Source organism: Acomys minous (genome assembly GCF_964271855.1).
Source record: "Acomys minous genome assembly, chromosome: 7".
Classification (NCBI taxonomy): domain Eukaryota; kingdom Metazoa; phylum Chordata; class Mammalia; order Rodentia; family Muridae; genus Acomys; species Acomys minous.
The window spans coordinates 81910848-81934105 of NC_140488.1; the positions used below are offsets into that span (position 1 = coordinate 81910848).

A 23258-nucleotide genomic window follows, 5' to 3' on the forward strand; every position below is an offset into this window, starting at 1 on the left:
TGCTTGTAGCTAAGGATGAGTGACTTCTGGGTACTACTTTAGGTCATTAGATTGTATTTTGCTGGTATGCTTCTGTATCGAAAGAGCATTTCCATCTCTGGCTTTCATGAAGTTTGGATCTGTGGAGCAAGAGCCACAATGAGTAGTATCTGGTGGAGCGGGGTGCCATTGCTACATGTGTCTGCCTCTTGTCCACTCTTGTCCACTAGCGTCTTAAAACACTTTAGCAGTGTTGTCCTAAGTTCCGGCCACAGCTCCACTTGGGATGATGTCTTTACCAGTAGGCTGCAGTCAAAAAACTAGAGCAGTGAAAGGAGGCAGCAGTTTATTGACCATGTTAACTGGCTTTCATCATTTAACATCTGGATTTTCTCTTAAGTTCGAAAGTGGTGAGTGTGGTATTGACAGAAGCCGGGTAACAGCTTAATGTGAAGCCTAACATGGATGGCCCCAGTGCCCAAAGAAGGAAGAGGAAAACTGAACAAGTGACTTCTTGCCCTCCCAGCCCCGGTGATGTGGCCTGTGACAGCTCGTCCAGTTCTGTTTCCTAGAAGACCTTCCATATGCTATTGATTAAGCTCTCATTGGGGAAGCGAGTGGGAGCTTTTATCTGCATCTCTAACTGCCAGGAAACAGTGCCTTGGCTGTATTGACCAGCTATGGGATATGTTGGCGGTCACAGTTGTCTTTTACGAAGAAGCGCGCCCAGTGACGCTGGTTGTCATTCTAACTCTGCTGTGTGGCAGCGTAAATAGTCCCCTTTCTAACCAACCTGGTGGGAAAAGTCAATATCCCATCAGCAGAGGAGGTAAACACATCAGGAGCTATGTCCTCTCTCTGCCTCCCCTGCTCTGTATTACCGCAGCTCTTTAAATGTGCTCTCCCCAGTCATCAGATGCATTTGTGTCATTCACATGCACAGGGTTGCAGGCCTGTGGTTTTGGCCTGCCAGGAGGCAGGCACACTGGTTGAGGCCTTTGTTGTATATTGCCAGAGTCCGATAATTAGAACTTTCAAATTGTCTTTGTATAGTCAGTTAACGATGTGCCCGCTCCCCTGCTTCTTTTTCCACTCCTTTTGGCCATTTAAATCCTCCACAAAACTTCTTACAGTTGTTTTTAGAAAGGCATTGGTGTAACTTAGAAAAGGTTGTGAACAAATGTGAAATGTGTAGCTAGGAAACAAAAATCTTGACGGTGAGTTTCGTTTTCCAGGGTTTTGGTGGGCCTTGTTGTCTGGATCTGTTGTTTCAGCATGGTTTTCCTTTCTGTGATGGATGCGCCCCCCACATCGGTGTTTCCTTCCTGGTCCTTTCCTATTTCCAGGTGCTGGGAAGCCTTGTGTCAGCCCCCACCCCCACCCCACCCCAGACAGTGTCCTGGGCCCTTACCTTGGGAATAGCTGATTTCCAGGCCTTGCCAGGAAGCTTCACCAAACAGTGGCATGAGACGGGGTACGGAAGTAAGCCCCCTCCAACCACGGGTTGGAGGAGGTTCTGGTTACCTGAGTTTTCAGATCCGCACCTCGAAGAGCCTGTTTTGTGACCCTAGACAACTGTTTTACCCAGTTTTCTCAGCTATAAAATGGCGATTGAAAAAAAAAAAAAAACACAGCACCCTTTCCAAACATCTCATGGAGTTCCCGAGCAGTGTTAAACAAAGACCAGGGCAGGGATGTCTCCCCCAAAAGATGAGACCTGAACCTAGCAGCACCGCTGCTCCTTTAAAAGAACCAAATAGAAAAAGTAGCAGACACTGCAAAAAGGAGAGAACCATCTTCAGAATAGGAAGGCAAGGAAAAAATGGGTAAAAGGAGCTGGGCACACGGCGGGGACACTGGAGCCTGAGTTTGCACAAGGTAGACAGAAGGAAAGGTGGGCAAAGGACATGTAGGCCTCCAGGCAGCTCCCCTCTTACAGTAAAGTTGTTTGTTTGTTTTCCAAAATGGGCAGATGAGGAATTAGAAGGAACTGGGGAGGCCAACTAGTAGGGGCAGTGTGGTTTGGGGAAGTACTAGGGAAGGTAGCTTCCTTCTACATCCAGATTCCTAGTGCAGTGAAAGCATATGTGGAAGAGCACAGTGAAAGCATTGTCCCCAGGTGGGCTGCACTCAGCGTCCCCACTGTCCGTGGACATGCACCTGCAGTGCACATCAGTAAAGGTGGCCTGGCCTGGCTTGTCCTCCCAGGCAGTTAGGTTCTGAAAAGGGTAGGCTCAGGCTGTTACACACACACACACACACACACACACACACACACACACAAGTTCTGAGGCACTGCTGGCTTTGAACTGTCTCCAGGGTAGAAAGAACACAGACAAGGCCCGTTAGTGCATCAGAGACATGGAGCCGCAATCAAAACCTGCACCTGTCTCTGAAAAGGAATACTGAATAGTTTTGAAGAAACTCTCTGAGACTTCTAATCTTTTCTTTTTATTTCACTCTAGATAAATTGAAGAAGCATTTTTTTACTCCCAAAGTTCTTCAGGACTACAGAAAAGTCAAGAGCATAGCAGAGCAGTTCTTGTCCTGCAGTGGCTACTCGGAAGTGAACCTTGGCAAGCTCTTCGCCAGTTATGCTGGGAAGCACTGAGAGACCAGGAGCAAGCAAGGAGGCCAGCTGCCACCGCTCAGCCTCCGAGCCTTCCACCTGCCCCGGCTGCTTCACTGGTGTCTTGCTTTTCTTTGGAGCACTGCATGCTCCATTCGTGTACACGTGGACCAGGATGGAGAGTGTAAAATATTTAACTTGCCAAATAGTCTTCATAGCATTATGTGCCACCAGACCCTTTTCCAAGTGCCTGAAGGCCTATCTTACTGGGGACTGGCTTTCTATGGGGCGCAAACTGCTACTACAGTTGAGAGTACCTGGGATAGGAGCGACCTTCCATTTGTCCTGGGGCTGTAGCAGAGATAGCCCTAAAAAGAGTTTTGTGGAGTCTAGTGGGAGTTCTAACACTTTGTTTTTTCACATTTCAATTAAACACTGTCTGTATCCAGATACTTGTTCAGCTATGGCTCTAAGCATGGCTTTTTTTAGTGCTGTCCCTCATATAAGTGGTGGGGGGAGGGGGGGCAGGGGCTTGTTAAGAAATTTTGCACTTACTAAATAGATTACACAGAACAAGTTTGCTTATTGGATAAAAGTCCAGCACTGAGCACGTGTTTCGTACTCACATTTCTTTGTTTTCTCTTTGCATAGAATGCTCAAAGTGAAGAGTACAATACGAAAGAACACTTTAAAACTTTATTCTAACATTTCACAAGAATCCTAGTGAGTTTGTTGTGAGGGTCACTATGCTACAATCAGGACACTGGGAGGCAGCTAACGACACCTAGTGCTTGGTGTGGTGCATCATTTCTTCTGAATAGTGTTCTCTTCACCAGCGATAAACTGCATTTCAATATGGCACACTTAAAATAAATACATATTTAGTTTTTTATAAAGAAAAATGTATTCTGTTTTTTTGTACTTAAGAATAAAGTTTTCTAAAGGGAAACCAGTTGCGGTGATTTTTTTTTTAATCGGGTGCAATAAGTGACAGCAAGGAATAAAAAAGTTTGATTGAAGACCATTCCCTTCCCAAACCTCAGTCCAAATTCTTTCATAACCATTAGAACCCCAGTTCAAAGATGCTGAGCGAGACTTCTGGATAGTCGAAGCATCGAGAAGTTCTGTGAACTTTGAGTCCTCTAATATATTAAGCTTGGAGAGGACTAGGCTTCGTTAGTTCTTGATCCAGAAAGAGGGAGAGAAGGCCGAGGGTAGGGGACACTAAACCAGTAGACAAGCTGCTGGCTGCTGGGACAGAGACATCCCACATAGAGGCCCCCTCAGAAAGAAATACTTGGTAAGCAGTGGCTGTGAAGAAATACTTGTTAAAACTGGTGAAGTCTTCTTTTGTCTAGCTTTGCCGTCTCTTTTCTCTCCCTCCTCTGCTCTTCAGGCTCTTAAGCTGCTCCTCTTTCTCCTCTTCTCTTTCTCTTACACTCAGATTTGAAGTAGAAACACTGCTTGGGCCCTGACAGTTAATTGGCACTAAAAGTGCTGCAGCCGGTCACAAGTTAGAGCAGGCAAACCGCTTTAGGAAACAAAGGTTTTGTGTGCTCTCCTCACTCCCGATCAGCCTCTGCTACTTGCTATTAATGTCATAGGATGGCTCACCATGGTGTCTGGAGTGTATGCCCTCACTGGGCTTTCTGAAAGGAAGGTATATTTGCCTTCATTTCTGGAGGCTGTGATTATAGTCACTATAAGTAAAATAACCCTTAACTTGGTTCTCTTGAAGACTCAGTTTATTAGTTAAATTTCTTGTCCTTGTCTCATGACTATAATCACTCGAGGGACAGGGACTATTTCTATATTAAATTCTGTCGAAAATCAGACATTTTTGGCAAGTAGTGGTGACACATACTTGTAATCCCAGCACTGGCTAGGTAGCCAGGGAGTTGCCATAAATTCAAGTCCAGCTTAGTCCGCATAGAAAGTTCCAGAACACCTAGGAAGTCTTTTCCTAAAACCAAACTAAATGTAAATATAAGAAAAACCATTTTGAAGTACACTTGCAGAGCATAGCTAGTGGCAGCAGTTAGCGTTTTCTTCCTAGGATCTCTTACCTAATGTAGGCTTTAAACTGCGGTGCCTAAAGGATTCCAGAATTGTATACAAAGTTGGACCTGCAAGTTGAAGAATTACAGTGGATTCTCATTGAAAGGGTAGAATATTGCCCACTCACTTTTCTCAGGAGGGTCTCTTACTTGACACGCCTTGATTGATGGCACACTGCATAGAACTGGTTCCGAAATGCTGCCTGTCCCTGTCTCCATGGGTTCGCTGGCACCAGCCTTAAGCTCAAATGCTGAAAGAATGAATGGAGCAATCTACACACTAGGGAATATCAGGCATAGTCTACAGGGGCCAGTAGTGATGTTGAGAGTCCGGGCCCAGTGTAGAGCCTGTAATCTAGTGTTCCAGAGAAGCCAGGAATCCAAATATTTAATAAATGTTTTCCATTCATTAAACCTTGACAATTTTTTAAAATTTGTTGGTTTATGTGGTATTATAAAGACAGGGTTTCTCTGCGTAGCCTTGGCTCTCCTGGACTCACTTTGTAGACCAGGCTGGCCTAGAACTCACAAAGATCTACCTGCTTCTGCCTCTGGGAGTACAGGGATTAAAGCCGTGTGACACTACATCTAGCTGGCAACTATGTTTGTTTTTAAGACTGTTAAACCTTTGGGCTAAACCTACTGCAATTAGTTGGAAAATGGTAACATTAAGGGTCCTGCTCTGCTCAGGGCCTTCTCATGCCTCAGAACAGGGCCCGTTTTCAGTTTAATGTAGGATCTAGGTTGGACCTGCTGCTGCTGAAGAGGCCTGCAGAATTTTCCCTTGGCCCCAGCTTGCTAGCTCTCAGCTGTCTTTCATACAAAGGTTATAGGGAAGGCCAGAAGTTGAAAATACACAGAGAATACTCAAAAACATTCTAATTTGACAAATAAAATAAGGATAAAGTCAATTATGTGACAGTTGCTTAGGTTGTGGTGGTCTGATCAGGGTTTCCAGATCGAAGTTCAGAATGAGGAAAGGGTATGTGTCAGTTGCCTTTGGCACTAACGCACTTCAGTCCTTGCCACCAGTGAGCACCCTAAGATACCATTTAATATGAGTTTGACAGAAGATGAAAAGACAAGGAAACTCTAAAACCAGATTGCCATCTGTGTCAGGGTTTTATGAAAAGCACCAAGCCTAGGCCTCTTTTCAGGAACCGGGACACCCTCACTTCAATGCTACTCAATGCTCCCAATCAAAACTTAAATCCATCTCTCTCTCTCTCTCTCTCTCTCTCTCTCTCTCTCTCTCTCTCTCTCTCTCTCTCTCTCTCTCTCTTCCTCTCCCTCCCCTCCCCCTCCTCCCCTCTCCCTCTCCTCCCACCTCTGTCCTCTCTCCTCTTTCTCCTCACCTAAATATTTCTTAATTGAACAGTTTGTGGCAGAGCTTCCTTATAGCAGTTTAATAGATTAACTCATCTGAGCCAGCCTCAAATTTCAGATTAAAATTCCTTCATCCCGAAGGCAGCATTATCAGGTTGTTGGAGGCTGTTTTCAAACCTTGGTTTTGAATAGCAGCGGCTCTGCATTAATTTAACCACTAAGCTAATAAGTAGGTTTCGTTTTGTTATGCTAAGCTTTATTGCTTTTCTTTTGATCAGAATGGTGTTGTTGAGCAAAGCAGCAGACAAGGCATTCTTTGATGAGGGAATTAGCGCTCCATTCTTCCTCTATTATTCATAGCGCAGTGGAATATGTAAGTACCTGAGGGTGTCAAAGGAGCGCAGGTTCTATTGCAAAGTGCTCGCCTTGTTTCTCTCAATAGCTGACTATGAGATGATAAACCGCTTAATACACTGTGCTAATTGGATGAGAGCAAAAAGAGATGGGAATTAAGGCGAGGCAAAAGGAGAAAGTGCAACCAGCCTTCAATTCACTCTTTCACCACTTTAACAGCACCAAAGGAGGCACTAGCTTTCTATAAGCAGACTAGAGGTTTTGTGCAGAGATAAAATGAACGTGTTAGTGGATTCAAGTAATACACTAATTATTGCACAGTATAAATACCACTACTGGTTTTATAACAGGGAGGTAAACTTCTTTTGAGAGGGTTATAGGATTGCTTGGCAGTGGTGTAGAACCTAATAAGGGCCCAGAGTAATAACCCCCTGGATTAACAAAATTGCTGCTTGTATAAGTATGATTCAGGCTTTTACGAAGATTTCCGGAGAATGAATAAAAATGACTGAATGACATTTCTTAATGTATAACTGGTAATCGCCCCCTTTTCTTGAAAGGAAAAAAAATGTATACTTCAAACTGGACCATTAATAACGTCCAGGGACAACATGACTTTTTTCTTTTGAAAAATGCTTTTTCCTCTTCAGGTAGTGGGGGTTTTCTTCTCCCAGCTCCCCCTCCCAGCCAGGCTACCACTGTCATTTAAATATGCAGTTGCTCTGGGGAACTCTGTGTTCCAAAATACCATTTTAGGCTCCATTTAAGACCCCTTTCATTGAGACACACTCACTTTTGTGTATGCACATATATACATGCTCACGTACACATTTTTTTCTCCTAAAAGCAAGTTGGGCTAGCCCATGTGTAATTTCCTCTCCTCTAATATCAGCCCCTTTTCCGTTCTAGAGGGATCTGTACTCCAAACCATGCCAACACAGACCTTCTGGTGCCTTTGAGTATTGATAACCATAAATCAAAAACTAACAATAGCCAATATTGTCCCAACTGGATGGAGACAATATGGGGAGAAAGGAAACTGATGGAGGCCAATACCAGTAACTACCCAAACACTGAGATTCTTTCTCACAATCACTCTCTCAAATTCATCCTTTTGCCACTGTTGTCACCACATAGTTAACATGTCTGCCCTCACTACTGCCTACAGTCCAGGCCATGGATAGGCTGTGGCAGAGCACTTGTAATAATAGTGTGCTAACTGCCCCCTTCTTGCCTAGGTCTCCTCCTGATCTGGGTAACCTGTCTGGAAAAACGTAACAAATGAATTTCTCCTTCCCCTCCAACTTCCCAGCAGAGGCTCACACTGGGCTCCCAATCACCCCTCACCTCACAATGGCTTTGGGAAAACAGGTGTCCAGGCTGTTCAGTTTTGAGTGTGATAGGAGACAGTCCTGCCATGAATTTGACTCTCCTGAACTCCCTGGGCCTCCACACGTCCTCCTCAGTGGTGGAAGAGGTTTGCTTAAGTTTGGGGGGGGGGGAGGGCAGATGGCTTTGTCAGTCGCTCCCAGTATTGTGACTGAGTTCCCAGATATTGGGGCCAAATTGGGTTGCCATTCATTAATAATGCTCACAATAAGATTAAATCATTCTGGAAAATCTCATAAAATCCCCCTAAGTACGCTCCAGTGGCTCTCCAATCCCCGTCATTCAGCACTTGGGGAGGTTTGGAAAGAGAAGAAAATTGGTTTCTTTGCTTTTAATGCTGCTTTGAAAAGATACTCAGAGTTTGTCATGCGTGACATGTCACATGTTTAATGTGGACTTGCTGGAAGTCAGGGGGTCTTTAGCGTGTGATATTTATGGGGAATATTAAGTGCAGAATGAGGTCCCTCCAGCTGGGGAAAGTTGAAAGAATAGGAGGCCCAGACCCAGGCTTGTTTGTGGCTTCAGAATGACATAGGATTAAGAGTTTGTAAAACAAGGCGAGGGGTTCTCATTGGCCAGTAATAAATGTAATCCTTGGAGGTAATTTCACGCAATTTGCTTCTGCTCCATGGAAGGGTCAAATGAGAAAAAATGACTTAAAAAAGTTCATTAACAGGAAGAATGGTACTGTTTCTCGTATACCATCCAACTGGCCGCCTGAAGGGGGGAAATGAAGCCGTCTTTCTAAACAAAAAGCCAAAATCGACAGAAAAGTGATATTGACCACAAATAAATAAATAAATCCTCCCCTCGTGATTCTCTTGCACTCTGCTATTCACAACAGCCCGGTCCACTCCAGGAAAGCAGCTTTTTCTGGAAAAGCCTGTGCAAGTCTAAGGAGTTGTGACTATAGGTCTAGAGAAATGCCCCAGAAAGTTCCAACTGAGCCTTAGTAATAAACCTGGGAAAGGAGTGTGGGTGGGAATGGTAGTTGGTGGCCACTTCCCATGCCCTAGACTGCGTCTCTTAGAGCCACCCTGGCATAGTCCAGACCAGGCTAAGGTTGTGATGACCCACAGGACAGACAAAATCCAAGAAGCCGCGGGAGCTGGCGACTCCAGTGGGCGCACTCTCCGGGGATTTTGGACCGGCAAGCGCTCGGGACCACAGGGCCCCGAAGGCGGTGGGCGTGCCGAGAGCTCAACCGAACCCGCCCCCCCCACCCCGCCTGGGCTGCCCACCTCCCCAGACACTCGCGGTCCCCCAGGGCTGTTGACCTCTGTTTAAGCCCTCACCTTCGCTAAGGCTGCTAAGAGACCCAGCTCCCCACCTCCAGCTAACAGGGCGCGCGCGACCGACCTGGCCCTCCTCGGAGACGCGCCCGCGCCCCCCGCGGTCGCCTGCATCTTGGCGGGGCGGTGGTTCTCTACTCCGCGAGCCTCTGTAGTCACGCCGCGCAGCCCCCCTTCCCGCCTGCCCCTCTCCCCAAAGGTCCAGCGCGCTAATTGCTGCAAATTGAAACTAATTAAGCTTCTCTTCCCTTTCCCATCACCCTGGGAGCATTGGCGAGACCCAGCCCCCGCGGGCGAGCTTCCACCGAGCGGTCACCCGAAGGGGCGCGGGCAGGGTCCCGAAGAGGGGGGTACTACAGTTCCCGCCGCGGGGAGGGGTGAGCCTAGGGGGTGAAAGATGCCAAATCTGTTTGGGTCTCCTCGAGAAACCTGAACTGTTTGGATTTTTTTAATGTATATATTTCCCAATGTCTAGATAAGTGATGTAATGACATTTGTCGAGTTAAGATCTGCCACTCGAATACCCGTCGCTGCCTTTCCATCACTCTTCCCGCACGTTCTCGTTCTCTCCGACTCTCTCTCTCTCTCTCTCTCTCTCTCTCTCTCTCTCTCTCTCTCTCTCTCTCTCTCTCTCTCTCCCTCTTTCCCTCCTCCCTACCAGTGTTCCGCCCTCTCTGAAGCTCAGGTTCTTGCTGTAGCCACTACCTGTCACCTCGGACTGCGCACTTGCTTGCTATCTAGCATTTTCCAGGAACAGTTTCTTTTGCCTTCAAACCAAGACTCCGTTTGCTTCAAATTTCTCTTTTCACGGGGTTTTCAGCAACACTAGTATACACCCACGTACCATGGACCCACCTACAATCTCCCTGGCCCAGGATCCTCAGCTCCAATTGGTACAGAACCATGATGCTATTGGAAAGCACCACTGTGGTGTCTTTTTTTTTTTTTTTTAGGGTCACATTCAAACCAGGGGCCTCTGCCAGGAAGATGCATGTGCAGCTAAACTCAGGAGGTGCTATGTCAGCAGAGCTCACCCTATGTTTCAGTGTGGGGCAAGGGCTTCTACTGTCCCCTCATGGTCTTCATAGAGTAGTCACACTTCCTTTTGTTAAACATATAATTTTTTTTTATTTTGAGCGTGACACTTCTCCACTAGATAGCAAGGAAAAGTGATAACAATTACACATTACACAAAAGTACTGTACCATTGCCTTTATCTCGAAGGTTTCTGAAGCCTCTACAGTTAATAAGTTAAATAAAGGGCTTGAGTACATAAATATTTGTCTAGGAACCCTATCATATCTACAACACAGTAAGAATCTACAGGAGGACAAACTTTTACCATACCACGCTGAGTGCAATTGCGTTATAACATTTCAAATATACAAAGCTCTGTTCTTTTTTTTTTTTTAATAACAATGGTATGTACAGAATCAATAATCACAGTTTGGTGACTTCAACAGTCCATATTCTAGCAGAGTATTTCCCTTTGGTTTGATATAAAAACCTTGGTTGGTGTATGATAAAGAAGAGAACAAGAACGGGACGCCCCTTTGCTTTAAGTGCACTGTTAGCTATCTTACAAATTCGCATTCGCTTCCCTGGCCCTGGCGTGTAGCCGGGCCGCGCTGAAATCAACTCAGAGCGCCAAAAATGCTATTCAAAAGAAAGCTAAGTGGGGTATCCGGAGGAAGAGAAGGTTGGGCTTTTAATTTTTTAAAACTTCAATACTAGGCATCTTGGGGAGAAACCCTCCCCGTTATTTTCAGTAAGGTAAGAATGGGAAGGTGGACGTTTGAGTTGGAGCGACATTGGCAGTGGCAGGGGTAGGGGGCAGGGACAGGGGCAGGTGGACAGGCAGCGGAAGAGGTGCCACGTCCTTTAGGGCCAAGAGCTGTCTTGTCCAAGCTGCTGCGAAGGCGGCTGCGCTCTGTCTGTGCCGTCTTGGGAGTGTGCTGGTCCTCTGTTTCCATTTGGTCTTGAGTGGTGCTGAGTGAGGTGACCTTTCGGGGCTCGCCCGAGGGGCGAGAGGGTGGAGGGCAGCCTTTAGCACACCTCCTTGCCCGTGCTGGTGCCCGGCAGGATGTTGAGCTGCGTGAGCTGCGCGGCGTGCTCCTTAGCCTTGAGCCTCAGCGCGGCTATGCTGGATGCGCGTCTGTCTGCCGCGGCAGTGGCCGGGTCGGCCAGCGCGCTTGAGGCCACTGCGCCCTCCACTGCGGGTGTGGGCTGTCTCAGGAGCGCAGCCGCGGTCGACGCGCTGGTCAGGGGGGCCATGGTGGAAAAGAGCCTGTGGGGAGAACAAACAGCGCGGTCATGGCCTCATGAACGGAGCGCGGCTCCTGGGACAGCGAGTCCCCCGCCACCTGTCGCCTGGGCAGCGAGGGTGGAGGGGCGCAGAGCAGCTGGGAGAGTCCAGGCCTGATGGGGCTCGGGCTGAAACTGCTGTGGGCAGGTGGTTTTGCCCGAGGAGAGAACCCACCAGGAAAAGAAAGCTCAAGGCACCAGACACGTCCGGAGGGGACGAATCTAGAGCCAGAGGCAGTCCCCACAGCCCAAATCACGAGGCCCAAGTGCGAGGATTCTGGGTTTTCAACTAAGAAAGCGGGTGTTCCGAGGTCAACTCCTGGAGTGATACTGTTGGAGGAAGAGCAAGTGGAAAGAGACCAGAGAGACAAACGGAAAGGGGGGGGGGAAGCAAGAGACAAGAGGAAAGCTAATGGGGGAGGGGTGCAAAAAGTAGACTAGAAACTGCCCAAGACCCATGCTGCAGACTCTTTCTGGGGCTCCTTCTGAGTGTAAACCCAGGAAAAGCTGGCCTTGAGTGCTGGCCTTCCAGTTCGCCAACGCTGGTGGATCACCCTCCTTTGTGCCGCTAAATTGCCAGCGCCCACCGGGAGCGAGGTTGAGCGGCCCGCCTGTTGATTTCCTCTCCACAGGCAGCTCTGACTTTTCCAACGCCCCCGCGCAGAGACACCTTTCCCCCACCGCCTTCCTTAAACCCCTGAAGCCTGCCCCCAGATAGTTCCAGGGCTCGTGAGCCCCGTGCATAACTCAAGCCTTAGTGGTCCCACTTGGACTAGGACAGGTGCCAGTGTCTGCGCCACCACCTCCGGGTGGCTCCGGGATTGCTCTGAGCGGAGGGATTACTCTTATGCCTTCCCCACAGCACCCTTGATCCGCAGCTGAGGCCTGAGCGCCCCAGGCCCCTCACCCCTACCCTTGCTGACTGGTATTTTCCAGACACCTCCCCAAGGGCTCCAGCTCCAACCCTTGGGGGGGGGGAGGGTGGAGAGCAATTTAGAATTTTCTCAATTAGTAATGAGCCCACCTGGGGCTCTTGGAGCCGGGGCTCCCAGTTTCCTGCCGTCTCTTCACTCCTTCACTCACCAAACTAAACCCACCTCCCCCTCCTTCCAACCTTGAGGTATCCCCGGTGTTTGGGGGGGGGTGTCACCTGGTTTTGTTGTCAGAGAGGGGAGAAGTAGGAAGGAGACACAGGACTTTATTTTTTTTTTTTGCAGAAAGAAATTATAATAGATGACCTGGAGGGGACGTAGCACGCCTTGGTTCCATTAGGTAAACTGAGGCACCCCACTTAACTGCACTTTAAGGCAATCGCTAGGTATTTTCGTGGTTTAGTACATTAAATTTCTCTCAAGTCCTATTTCAATTTCTCCGAGGATAATTTTTTTTTTTTGTTAAGTAGCTGCGCAGTTGGATGAATCTATTATTTCTTTGTTCTCCCAAAGAGAGATCATTGAAGCTGCATTCAATTTTATTTTCACTGCACTTTCCAACTTAATACTCCCCTCCTTTGTTTCTTTGTCTGTGTGATTATACAGATTTTTTTTATTTCATCACTCAATGTTCATTTACAGAAAGGGAGCTATATACGATGAGATGGCTCTTTTATTTCGCTGTCTTCTGCCGCTGTCGGGGTCGGAGTTAGCACATATGGGGGTACTGTTGGCATCAGGTCATATGAGTAATAAGGAACATAGAGTCTGGGGAAGGGGAAGACGGAACAGTTCTGATCACTTGAAGGGCCCCCTGGCTCCTGTAAGGGACCCCAAGTGTGCCCCTCACGCTGCCAGGCTCTGTGGCAGAAGGACTTTTGCAAGACTTTTCAAGTCCTCCCAGCTCTGTAGCCTACACCTGTTCACTCAAACCGCCCCTAGCGGAGGGTACCTTCAAACCATACTTTTGTACACTTTCATGAACACTTCTGGTTGTCACTCTTGCCACTATCAATTGTCCTCCCCTTTTCTACTTCTAACTCATTGTCTTCAAGACCTATTTTTTAAAATAAAAATTAGAGGCTATTTTGCTTGATTAAAGTCACTGAGGTTGAGATGTGTATAGTCCCCTCCCGCCTCCTCTCAGACCTCAGCATTTTCTTGTGTAGGGGAAAGAAATACTAACCGACAGACAGACAGAGCCTCCTGAGGCTGCAATTACCTGCCAAATGCTGGGCTGATGAAGGCCGGGTGCCGGAACACGGCTGCTCCCAGGAAAGTGCTCAGGCCTAGCGGCGCCCCGCTGGGCGGCAGGCTAGCCGAGCCAGGTGGAGGAGGTAGGCTCGGGAAGGCTGCTGCGGCGGCAGCAGCGGCGGCGGTCCAGGCAGAGTCAAGCGCAGGGTGGTGCGGAGGAAAGGGGCTGGCGTCCAGGTAAGGGCTGAGTGGGTGGGTAGCCGAGAGCGGCCCAGGAAAGGGCAGCCCGGGAGGATGGGTCTGCGCGCCAGCCTTCTCCCTCTTGCGCCACTTGGCCCGACGGTTCTGGAACCACACCTGCATAAAGGAGAGAGGACCCTGTGGGCTAGGCTCTGGCTCACTCCTTCCTTCGATTCCCAGGGCCTTGTCTCCCTCCTTCCATTGTTCCTGAACCCACCCTGGCCTTCTGTAGCCTCTGGATGAAAAGGAGCCCAGACATTAATTAATTCAGCAAGAGCCAATGAACAGGCAAACCATTAAACATGGTATCTATCTAGCCCAGGCTTCCAAGACTCAGGGAAGTTAAACATGGGGTCGCCTCGGCTGTCAGGTCTGCGAGACTTCATTTAGGTCATTTAAGCCTCTCTGGACCTCAGTTTTCTAATCTGTAAAATGGGGCCAATAAAACTTTTATCATAATACTCTTGTGAGTGCTGTGTGTAAGGCAACAAATGAAAACACATAGTGGTGACTGTTGAGAAAGGGGCAGGCATCAAGCCATGAACCACAAATCTGTTATGTCAGCTTTTCCTAAGAGCCTGGGCAATGTCTGCTCTCTATTGAAAAGTAAAGCAGGGAGGTCGTTTATGCTTTGTAAGAATAGTTACTGAACAGGTAAGTACACTGTACTGGGGTCTGGGGTCTGGACAGGGTTTAGAGAGAGGAGAGAACTGCTTCAGGAACGTGAAAACCAGATGTGCATTGTAGAGGGCTAGTTCTCCATGAAATGAAAAAGGGGGTCCAAAGCAGGTTTTCTGCAGGGGTTCTGCATGACACGTCTCTGACTGCTGGGAGGAATAAGGCAGGCTCACCTGAGCACCGGAAATCATCTTCACAGCAAACAGGGCCTTGCTTCACCCCCCCCACCCCCCACGGGGGGGGATGTGCTTTCACTTGGTTCTTTAAATAAGGTAGTTCCAAGATTGGGGGAGGTTTTCAACCCGAGGTATTTTCCTAATTGTTAATAAGAAGCACTTTGAATAGAGACCTTTACCTGAAACATGGCAGCCACCATCATCTAAAAATACCCTCCAAGAGCACGAAATCATTTTTATGTGACCTGTTCATCACTCCCACAGCTCAGAAGCTGTGCACCTTCTCTCCAGAAGGCATTAATATTTTTTAGGGCTGAGTTTGTGACTGCACATGAGTCTAACATTTAAGAATGAACCATAGGACTATACAGAATTATATTAAAATATAATGTAAATTAACACAAAAGAACATCTTTTTTAAAAAAATTTAAAGGCATTCAGATCTTTCAAATCTCCAAGCTGGCTGGGGGGGGGGGGGCGGACTTATAATAGCAGCTAAGCTTAGTTGGACTTCTAGACAGTCGTCCAGGACAAGAAAAGAAAAATCAAGAACCCAAACTAGCTGATTATTTAAGGTTCTGGGGAAAGGAAGCCATGCATTCATCAGCCTTCAAATAATCCATGTGTGCATTATAGAAATGCTCTAGCTTGGAGACCCAAAGCGTCCAAAAGTTGGGCTGGAAGTTAGATTAGCCTGGGCTGGCAGCTTTCTCACATCCAATCTGTCTAGACAAGAATATCCACCATTTCATGATCATAGAGAAAGGAATAAAAGAAAGGGACGTGGGGGCAGTGGAGGCAGAAGGGCCTTAAATAACGCGAGATCTTTTCTAAAGAGAGATCCTCTGTCTCTTGGGTTCTCTGGTTCAACTACAATTATCAAGATGTCCCCTGCAATTCCTCATTATTGAATTAATACCTCTGAGGCTCCCAAAGGTAAACGAAAGGACTCTGATAATTCATATTCACTTAATTACATCTTCTCCAGTGAATAGTGGGGCGAGGAGAAGGGGAGGGGGCGCTCTCTTTCTTTTAAAAAGTTATTTAACTTTCCCACGACTTGGTCCCCTGAGCTGAAAATGTGGAGTTGCTGTCACATCTCTGTTTGACAATGGAGAAATGTGTCAACAGAAAGGAGGGAACAAGCCTCATCATTAGCCCTCTAATGCAAGAAGCTGTTGTGTATTAAATGAGCCATATGGAATTTATTGTGCTTTATCAGCGCTTGATTTTGACTGTAAAGTGATTCACTCAGCTCCTAACCCGAGGACATCTGTTTTCTGTTGGCCATCGGGGCTGCCCAGTGTTGATCGTCTCTTTGGTTATGAGGCCTGGGTTCGGAAATGCACTCTGGTATGGGGCTGCAAACACCTTTAATAGCATTGCACTCACTCCCTATTAGATCAATGTGGGCTCATTGCTATAAAAAATGGGAAATCAAATAGCATTAGCCAGCTCCTTGTGCAGGGCGGAGGGGAAATCAAACAGCATTTTGCCTTCAAATGGCCCTGTTTGTTCTAGCACTAAGTGGGCTTTTATGAAGCCCGATTGGAGACTTAATCGCAGCCAAATACCTGCTTGGAGCTGAGCGGATTTGTCTAACAACCAAATCCATGCTCCATCCTATTATTTCAATCAGGAGACTTCGGCTGGTAGACTGTTTTCTCTAGGGGCCTTGGGTACCAGGTTGGGATGGGAGCTACTGAGCTGCACTCTTAGGGTCTAGAAAGCGCCCCCCTCCCCAGTTTGATCCTGGGCTACTTCTTTAAGCTACCAAACCCAGAAACCTTCCTCTCCTACTTCCCAGTTTGCAGCTTGCTTTTGAAATAGCTTTGGGTGCGTGAGTGCCTGGCTCTACTTTTCAGATCTGGAGTCTCTTTTTCTTTGAAGGGTAGTCCTCCACCTCCACCCCCACCTCCACCCTCTTTCTTTCCTACTTGGAGCTTACCTGGACTCGGGCCTCAGTCAGGTCCAGCCTCATGGCCAGCTCCTCCCTATAAGAAAGCAACATTCAGACAGGCCCCAGTAGACCTCTCTCAGCCACCTTCCTCTTCCCGACTGCCTCTTCCAGTCCACACCCCAGGTCCATAGGCATGACTGATCTTCACATCTAGCATGCCTACTATTTGATTGAAAACGGTTGGGGGGGATGGTAAGCAGTGACAGATAGGAAATATTATATAATATATCATATAGTGTGACGGGGTGGATTCTTGAGTCCATAAGTCTTCAAACTTAGACAAATGCCTTCTCTTTCAATCTCTCTTAGGCTAGAGCAGGGAGCAGGGTGGGAAACACACACACACACACACGCACACGCACACGCACACGCACACGCACACGCAAGCACAGTGCTCATTGCCCTGTTGGACCCAAATACTATATGGAAGAAGTGCTCAGCAATGAACTACAATTTTTGTTTTCTGCCCTCTTGGCTTTGTTTTACTTTCTTTAAAAGATTGTCCCCCTTCCTTTCTTGCCCCTCTTGCCAGCTCTTTGCTTTTCCTCCATTTCCCCCTCCCCTCTCCTACCGCCCTCACCCCCTTAGGTCACACCCCCCATTACCCTCTGGAGATATGTTAAGCTTGTTAAGAGTTCAGTGGGGTAATTTTTCGATTAAACAAAATTCTGCGCACCTCCTGACTCCAGTGCCCACTACAAACCCTGCCCATCTCAGGGGAAGTCAATTTAGCTGAAACCCTACCCCGTTATTGCAGTTATTACCGCGACAATTAAGGCAAATAGGAAACCATTAAGATGCTGTAAAACGGCTTACGACCTGTTTACCGAAAATATGAGCGCGCCGAGAATAATTGGCTCTCTGCTCCCTAATATGAAAGAGCCCGGCTGCCTAAGCCTGGGGCCTGGGTCTGTCTGCACTGCCCCGCAGGACCACGTCGGCACCTGAAACTTCTTCAGCATCGAGAAAGGAATCAGTTCACTAAACACCTTCCTTTCAACACTCTTCCCATCCCTTTTCCTTAGCAGGGAGCACCAGCAAACAGTCCACTCTAGTCTGGTTGGGCTATATAGCCCAGGAGCTAATGCCTGCTGAGCTAGAAAGAGGTGGGGGTGGGGCGAAGAAGAGGAGTTGCCCAGGTTTTGTACTTTGGTCTCCTGGACAAGTTCAAAAGGGCGGTCTTAGATTTGGATGCTAAGTGACACTGTCTTATTTTCTTCTTTTTAAGTACACATGTCTGATAAACTCAAAAATAAAATAAAATAAAATAAAAGCCGATGGTCCCGTTAGCTATTTGATAGAACACGGTGACTTTGAGCTTTATTTGTCTTCAAAAAAATGAGGGAAAGACCGAGTGACACTGAGGAGGACCGAGTTTCACTGCCCTTGCCTGCATTACATTCACTTTTTGGTTGCTTCTGGCGACGAGAGTTTGGCAAGTGCCCGACCAACTATGTTTTGGAGTTGGCTCAGGCCTTGAGTCCTAAGCAGAGATTTCTCTGGTTCAAAAGTGCAGACAGCTTTCCCCCTTGAAAATGCACATTAAAAAGCTGCACACGTCTCCTGCGAAGGAGCTGCCGGGCTTGAGGAGCGCGAGCCAGGCACTCACAGGTCTCCTTCTCTGTTCTCACTGGGGGACCGGTCTCTTTCTTTCTTCTTACATTTGCTCCTAAGCTTGGCTCCTAGTCTGAGCCAAAATCTTGGCCTATGGGTGGGAAAGGCTCCAAGCCTGCTGGTACTCATAGGCCGAATAAGCAGGGGCTCCAGGGCTCCCGAGCGCCACTATACCACGGGTCCAAGTTTCTCAGATTGCGAAGTACAGTGTACAATAGTCCAAGAGACAAAATATTGCTCCACCCCCACCTCAGCTGTTTGATTCACTGTCTGCCACGTTTCCAGAAATCATGGCCCACCCCATCAACCCATTTACAGTAAAGCCATGCTGAGTGTAGTGGGCATAGGGCTTGAGACAGAAACACAGAGGAAGATTCTGGCTGCTGCCTTTTTGGTGTACAGACACCAAACACTGCTTAGTTCTGACTTCTTTGGTTATTTCAGGAGTCCCCAAGTGACAAAAAACTCGGATCTTTTTAAAGGTCTTCTCCGAAGGCAAGGGCTCCAGTTTTCCTGGGAACAGCGTAACTGATACCCACTTGGGCCACCGGGCGGGGGTGGACAGCGCACAGTACACGGGTCAAAAATAGCGCCTGCTCTCCGGCAGTGTTTCCTGTGCCTGGCCAGGACATGGCCCCAGCCTAAGCTCTTGGAGCAGTCCGTGTGTGCGGGCGCCTAACGTGGCTGCTTTGGGTGCTCTTTAGAGAGGCTGTTTGGCTGCAAAACTTGTCATTTGGAAACATTAAAGTAGAAGGGCTTTGGGACAGGAAAAAAATTCCCACAGCAACTGAAACTTAAACGTGTGTGTGTGTGGTGTGTGTGTGTGTGTGTGTGTGTGTGTGTGTGTGTGTGTGTGTGTGTGTGTGTGGTGTTGGGGCAGTATTGGGGAGCAAAGAGAGTTCCCCTACTCTGGGGAACACCCTCTAGTCCATACTCATGGCCATTTAGCCCCTCGAAACGTACCTGGTGAAGACATCAGGGTAGTGCGTCTTCTGGAAGGCCCGCTCCAGTTCCTCCAGCTGGTAGCTGGTGAAAGTGGTGCGGTAGCGCCTCTGTTTGCGCTTCAGCAGCCCCTCCTCTGAGTCGCTGCCGGCGGACAGGCACACGCTGTCCTCGCCGTCCTTGCCCTCCGCGTCCTCCGGGTGCAGCAACAGCTCTTCCTTGGGCGACAGCTCCCCGCTCTCAGTGGCTGCGGCTGCGGCGGCCACAGCGGCGGCAGCCACCGTGCTGGTGGTGGCCACAGAGCAGCGCCGGGGCTCCTTGAGCAGCGCACGGGCATCGTCCTCCAACAGCTCCTCCTCATCGTCCTCTAGCAGTTCCTCCTCTTCATCTTCATCCTCTTCGTCCTCCAACAACTCCTCCTCGTCGTCCTCGGTGCCCGTGCCACCACCCGCCGCCGCCGGGGCACTGCCAGGTCCGCTGGCTGCGCCTAGGCGCTCCTCGGGGTGCGCGACGCCCCCCGGGCCACCCAGCTCGTCCAGCGCGGGCGGCGGTGGCACGAAGGGCGCCCCATTCTCGCGGTACGACTTGCTGCGGCTGATGCTCACCTGCGGTGCCTGGCTGATCTTCAGCGTGTCCCAGGCGGCGGCGGCGGCAGCCGCCGCGGCCGCGGCCCCTGCGCTGTCCGGACGCTCTCCTGGTCTTGCAGCTGGCGGTGGCGGTGGAGGAACTTCTCCACGAGGACCTGCGGTGCCAGTGGCGGTGGCTGCCGCCGCCGCCGCCGCCGCTGCTGCCGCTGCCGCCGCCGCGGCGCCCTGGAGGAGGCGGCCCCCACCCGGGCCATACAGGCGCCGCAGCTTGGGTGGCAGGTGCAGCTCAGCCTCGAACGGGGCGCTGCTGCCCTTGGGAGAGCCTGCGGACAAGGAAGAGTGGTCAGTGCTCTAGCCCGAAGGTTTGCCCTCCTCCCTCCTCCTCCCCGCCTCGCAGCTGTTGGGAGCCGGCCCCTATGCTGCCTCTGTGCCCCTACCCTTGGATTCAGCTCCCCTTTCTTGCACTCTTTTCATGGTTCCTTTTTCTTTTTATCCTCTCAAGTTCCCAGTCCGTTCTTTTACCTTCCTCCTTTCTTTCCTTTCTCATAAGCCCTTTATCTCCTTTTTTTTCTTTCTCCTACTACTCCTTTTCGTCCTACCCACCCCCTTTATTTTTCTTTCCTTCTCTTTCTACTTTCTCTCCACTCCTTTCCTTTCCTCATCTCTTTCGCCTTTACTCTCCTTTCTGGCTTTCTTTCTTTCTTTCTTTCTTCCTTTCTTTCTTTTCATGATCCCACTTTCCCTCTCTCTTAGTTCATTTCTTTCTCGTTTATCCTCCTCTTTACTGTGGAGTAGGAGCGACTTTTTAAAAATCGAACAACTGAAAAAACAAATCACCACTACTCTGAAAACTTCGTGCTCTACCAGCTATTCTGGAATAGCTCCCCCACACACTACTAGCAAGAGGGTCGCTGCCCCGCGGGCGACCCCTGCGGGGCGAAGCGGCTTGGGCCTCACAGCCTTGAGCACCAGCCTTGCCCCAACAGTCCACAGCGGCAGGAGGCAAGGCTTCCTTGCCCAAAATGGCTAAGAAAAAAAAGTCATCCTGGTGAAAATTTGGTAAGAAATGCCTGGAGTGTGGACGGGGGTCGGGTGCAACAGGCACAGGCCGCTGCTTCCCTTGGAGGAAGTGCCTCGCACAGGCACCCTTGCAGGAGAGAGAGAGAGAGAGAGAGAGAGAGAGAGAGAGAGAGAGAGAGAGAGAGAGAGAGAGAGTCAGTTTAATTTTAGAGGGCTTATTCTCAGCCTTTCGTTCCAGTCTTTCAAATGGTGTTGCTGCTGGATCACTGGTTTTGGGTTTTAAAAGGCACCGACACTTCTTTCCTGCAACACTTCTGTATCCAGCTCAAGGCAAAACTTGAGTATAAGAGGTTCAGAGGACCAAATGACATTTGCTCTGGATTTTTTAATTTCAAAAAATGAAACATCTCAACTCTTTAAAAAAAAAAAAGTAGAGAAAAGAAGCACCCAGAAGCCACGCATTCCATGCATTTTAAATACAGTAAGTTGCATTTGGAGAGCCCTAGGGAAATGTTTTCTGCAACACTTGCATTTCAAAGGCGACCAGTTATGTACAATTACAAACTAAAAAGAAACGCAAAAACATTGGGCATAAATAACTCTTCCAAAGGGGAAATGCTGAAGTTCACCTTGTGTAAAGACAAAACCATCACTTTTGGGTCTCTCATCTTCATCAAGTTACCGCAAAAGCCTCCTAAGAGCATCTGCTGTTTCATACCTGTCAGCGCTATTCAGGGCACACTGAAGGGCCACCGAGAGGGACTTTTAATGGGCTAACATTTAAGCATCGAAGAGTCCCACCCCCCAAGTGAAGCTGGGCCTCTGCTTTTTCCCTAAAGGGAGGTAGAGACAGTCCAGTCCCTCTCTCTAAGGCCCCACGTCCCAGAGTTACCCCTTCTTTTCTGTCTCCAACTTGACAAGTCCCTGGTCCCCAAATTTCAAACATTCTAACTGATGCCAGGTGCCTGAGTGACACAACCTTACCTTGCATGGCTTTTTCCTGGTCAGCGCGGCTGGCCAGCGGAGCAGGCAAGCTCTGCGTGGCTCCCAGAAGCCTCATTTTGCACGGGCTTCTCCGGCCCAGGATGCTGTCGATGCAGTAGGAGGAGAGCAAAGTTGGCGATTTACTCTTGCACTCGGGCCTCTCAGGGCAGCCCTCTTCCTGGTACTGATTGCTCATGGCTGGAGCTTTTTCCTTCGGCTCAGAGAGCGACCTCTGGCTGCCTCTCCAGGCGGGTAGGAGGAAAGAGTGTGTGTTGGGGTGGTTTGGATGGCTGATTATACCAGATATTACTGCGATCTTTGTTCCTCTCTGGCTCCCTCGGTTGCGGGCTCCTACCCTGGCCTCAGCCCGGAGCTCGTCCTCTCCGCGCTCAGGACAAGCGGTAACAAGTGTAGTGAGCAGCGGGCGCGGAGCTCTGGAGTCTCTCTGCTCCACGTGCTGAGAGGAGCTCTCTGATTGGCTCTCCATAGAGGCCGGGCTGTGTCCGCCTGCCGGCACAGTGCAAAGCGCGAACTGGATTCTGCAGGGACCAGCGAGGGTGGGGGCAGGGGACTAGCAGCTGGCACGCACCAGAGCCAAATTTCTTTTTCTTTCTTTCTCGTTCTCTCTTTAAACTAACAACTTTCAGAGTTTGCCATCATTTTCTTGTAGTTCCTTCTTTAAGTCTTCAGGGTAACTCCTAGTTCTAGCTCATTTGGGTGCTAGGCTTGTGGGAGCCACTTGGACTTCGGGTCCCCCTTTTACCACCCAGAGGACCTAGCTCCCTGGAGGCGGAAGGCTTCAGTTGAGATCCACCTGGCACTTTTAAAAGCCGACTTTGTCCTCTTAGGACAGAGTCTTGACCTCAGCGCTGTTCTGTCACTATCCTTTCTAGGATCAATGGGCCTCTGACGTGCCAAGGGGGAAACATCTGCTGTCTGAGCGGTTGATTTTCTCTTGTGGCTCAAAGCCTAGACTGATTTGTCTTCGTCCAGAGCCTATCTGTTGCTTTCTTCTTATTATCAGTTCCCAACATTCTCTGTGTCCGCTTTTAACTCTGGAACGAAAAAAAGGCCCCTAAACAGAGAGCTCTGCCAAAGGCACACAGTCTTCCCAGGAGTATCCAGATAGGCGAAGGGGACTGGCGGACTGGCGATCCCTGAGTCCAAACTGCTCAGAGGGGAGACTGGGGACAAGACTGACAGAGTCCCTTTGCTCTCCTAACACTGCTGTGCCTTTCCCTACATCCCTAAATTCATCTTGGTTAGGCCATCACACACACACACACACACACACACACACACACACACACACACACACACACACACACACACACACACCCTACGCTCCCCCACCCCACCCCCGTCAGGCAGCGCCTAGGGTATGAAACTCACTTCTCTGAAGGTGTGTAGTTCTCAGTTTCCTAGGACAGAAGGGACCGATATTCACCTTGAACCAAGCCGAAATGCCTACAATTTTGAATTTTGTAACCTGCACGCCCCACTCCCCCGCCCCGCGTTAGCAAAAGTGAAGGAAAAGAGCCTTAGGGGGAGCCAGTTTCTTCCCAAACAACTCCCAACATTGGACACACACGGGGACTCTACACTCAACCCCTGACTGAAGTTGGGTCGATCCCGGAGAGGAGACAGCATGGACACCCTCA

At 49.1% G+C, this 23258-nt stretch overlaps 2 protein-coding genes across 5 annotated transcripts in view; one reads left to right on the plus strand and one right to left on the minus strand.

Annotated features, from left to right (window-relative positions):
• Positions 1 to 3497, plus strand: part of POLA1 (DNA polymerase alpha 1, catalytic subunit) — a 308989-nt gene extending 305492 nt beyond the window's left edge. For 2 of the 3 annotated variants that reach the window (XM_084789335.1, XM_084789337.1), the window contains one exon: positions 2445 to 3497. In XM_084789335.1, the coding sequence (XP_084645461.1) occupies positions 2445 to 2590 (146 nt within the window). In that variant the 3' untranslated portion in view covers positions 2591 to 3497. Of the gene's footprint in view, positions 1 to 1325; positions 1457 to 2444 lie in introns of those variants that run through there. The other variant, XM_084789336.1, reaches the window with a different exon arrangement.
• Positions 3498 to 10082: 6585 nt separating this feature from the next.
• On the minus strand, positions 10083 to 22002 carry ARX (aristaless related homeobox). 2 transcript variants are annotated; one of them, XM_084790754.1, is made up of 5 exons: positions 21598 to 22002; positions 19028 to 19916; positions 16439 to 16484; positions 13425 to 13753; positions 10083 to 11253 (listed from the first exon to the last, which is right to left on the minus strand). In XM_084790754.1, the coding sequence occupies exons 1-5, from the start codon at positions 21791 to 21793 to the stop codon at positions 11013 to 11015; spliced, it is 1701 nt and encodes a 566-aa protein (XP_084646880.1). In that variant the 5' UTR covers positions 21794 to 22002; the 3' UTR covers positions 10083 to 11012. The 2 variants fall into 2 exon arrangements, with proteins under 2 accessions (XP_084646880.1, XP_084646881.1); XM_084790755.1 differs by lacking the exon at positions 21598 to 22002 and adding an exon at positions 20031 to 20744.
• Between the last annotated feature and the right edge of the window lie 1256 nt (positions 22003 to 23258).

Coding starts and splice junctions, on each gene's coding strand:
- ARX (XM_084790754.1), bottom strand. CDS start 21,793: ATGAGCAATCAGTACCAGGAAGAGGGCTGCCCTGAGAGGCCCGAGTGC. Junction 16,485..19,027: donor TACCCTGATGTCTTCACCAG/GTACGTTTCGAG, acceptor GCTTTCTTATAG/GGAGGAGCTGGCCATGAGGC. Junction 13,754..16,438: donor TGACTGAGGCCCGAGTCCAG/GTAAGCTCCAAG, acceptor TCCTTTATGCAG/GTGTGGTTCCAGAACCGTCG.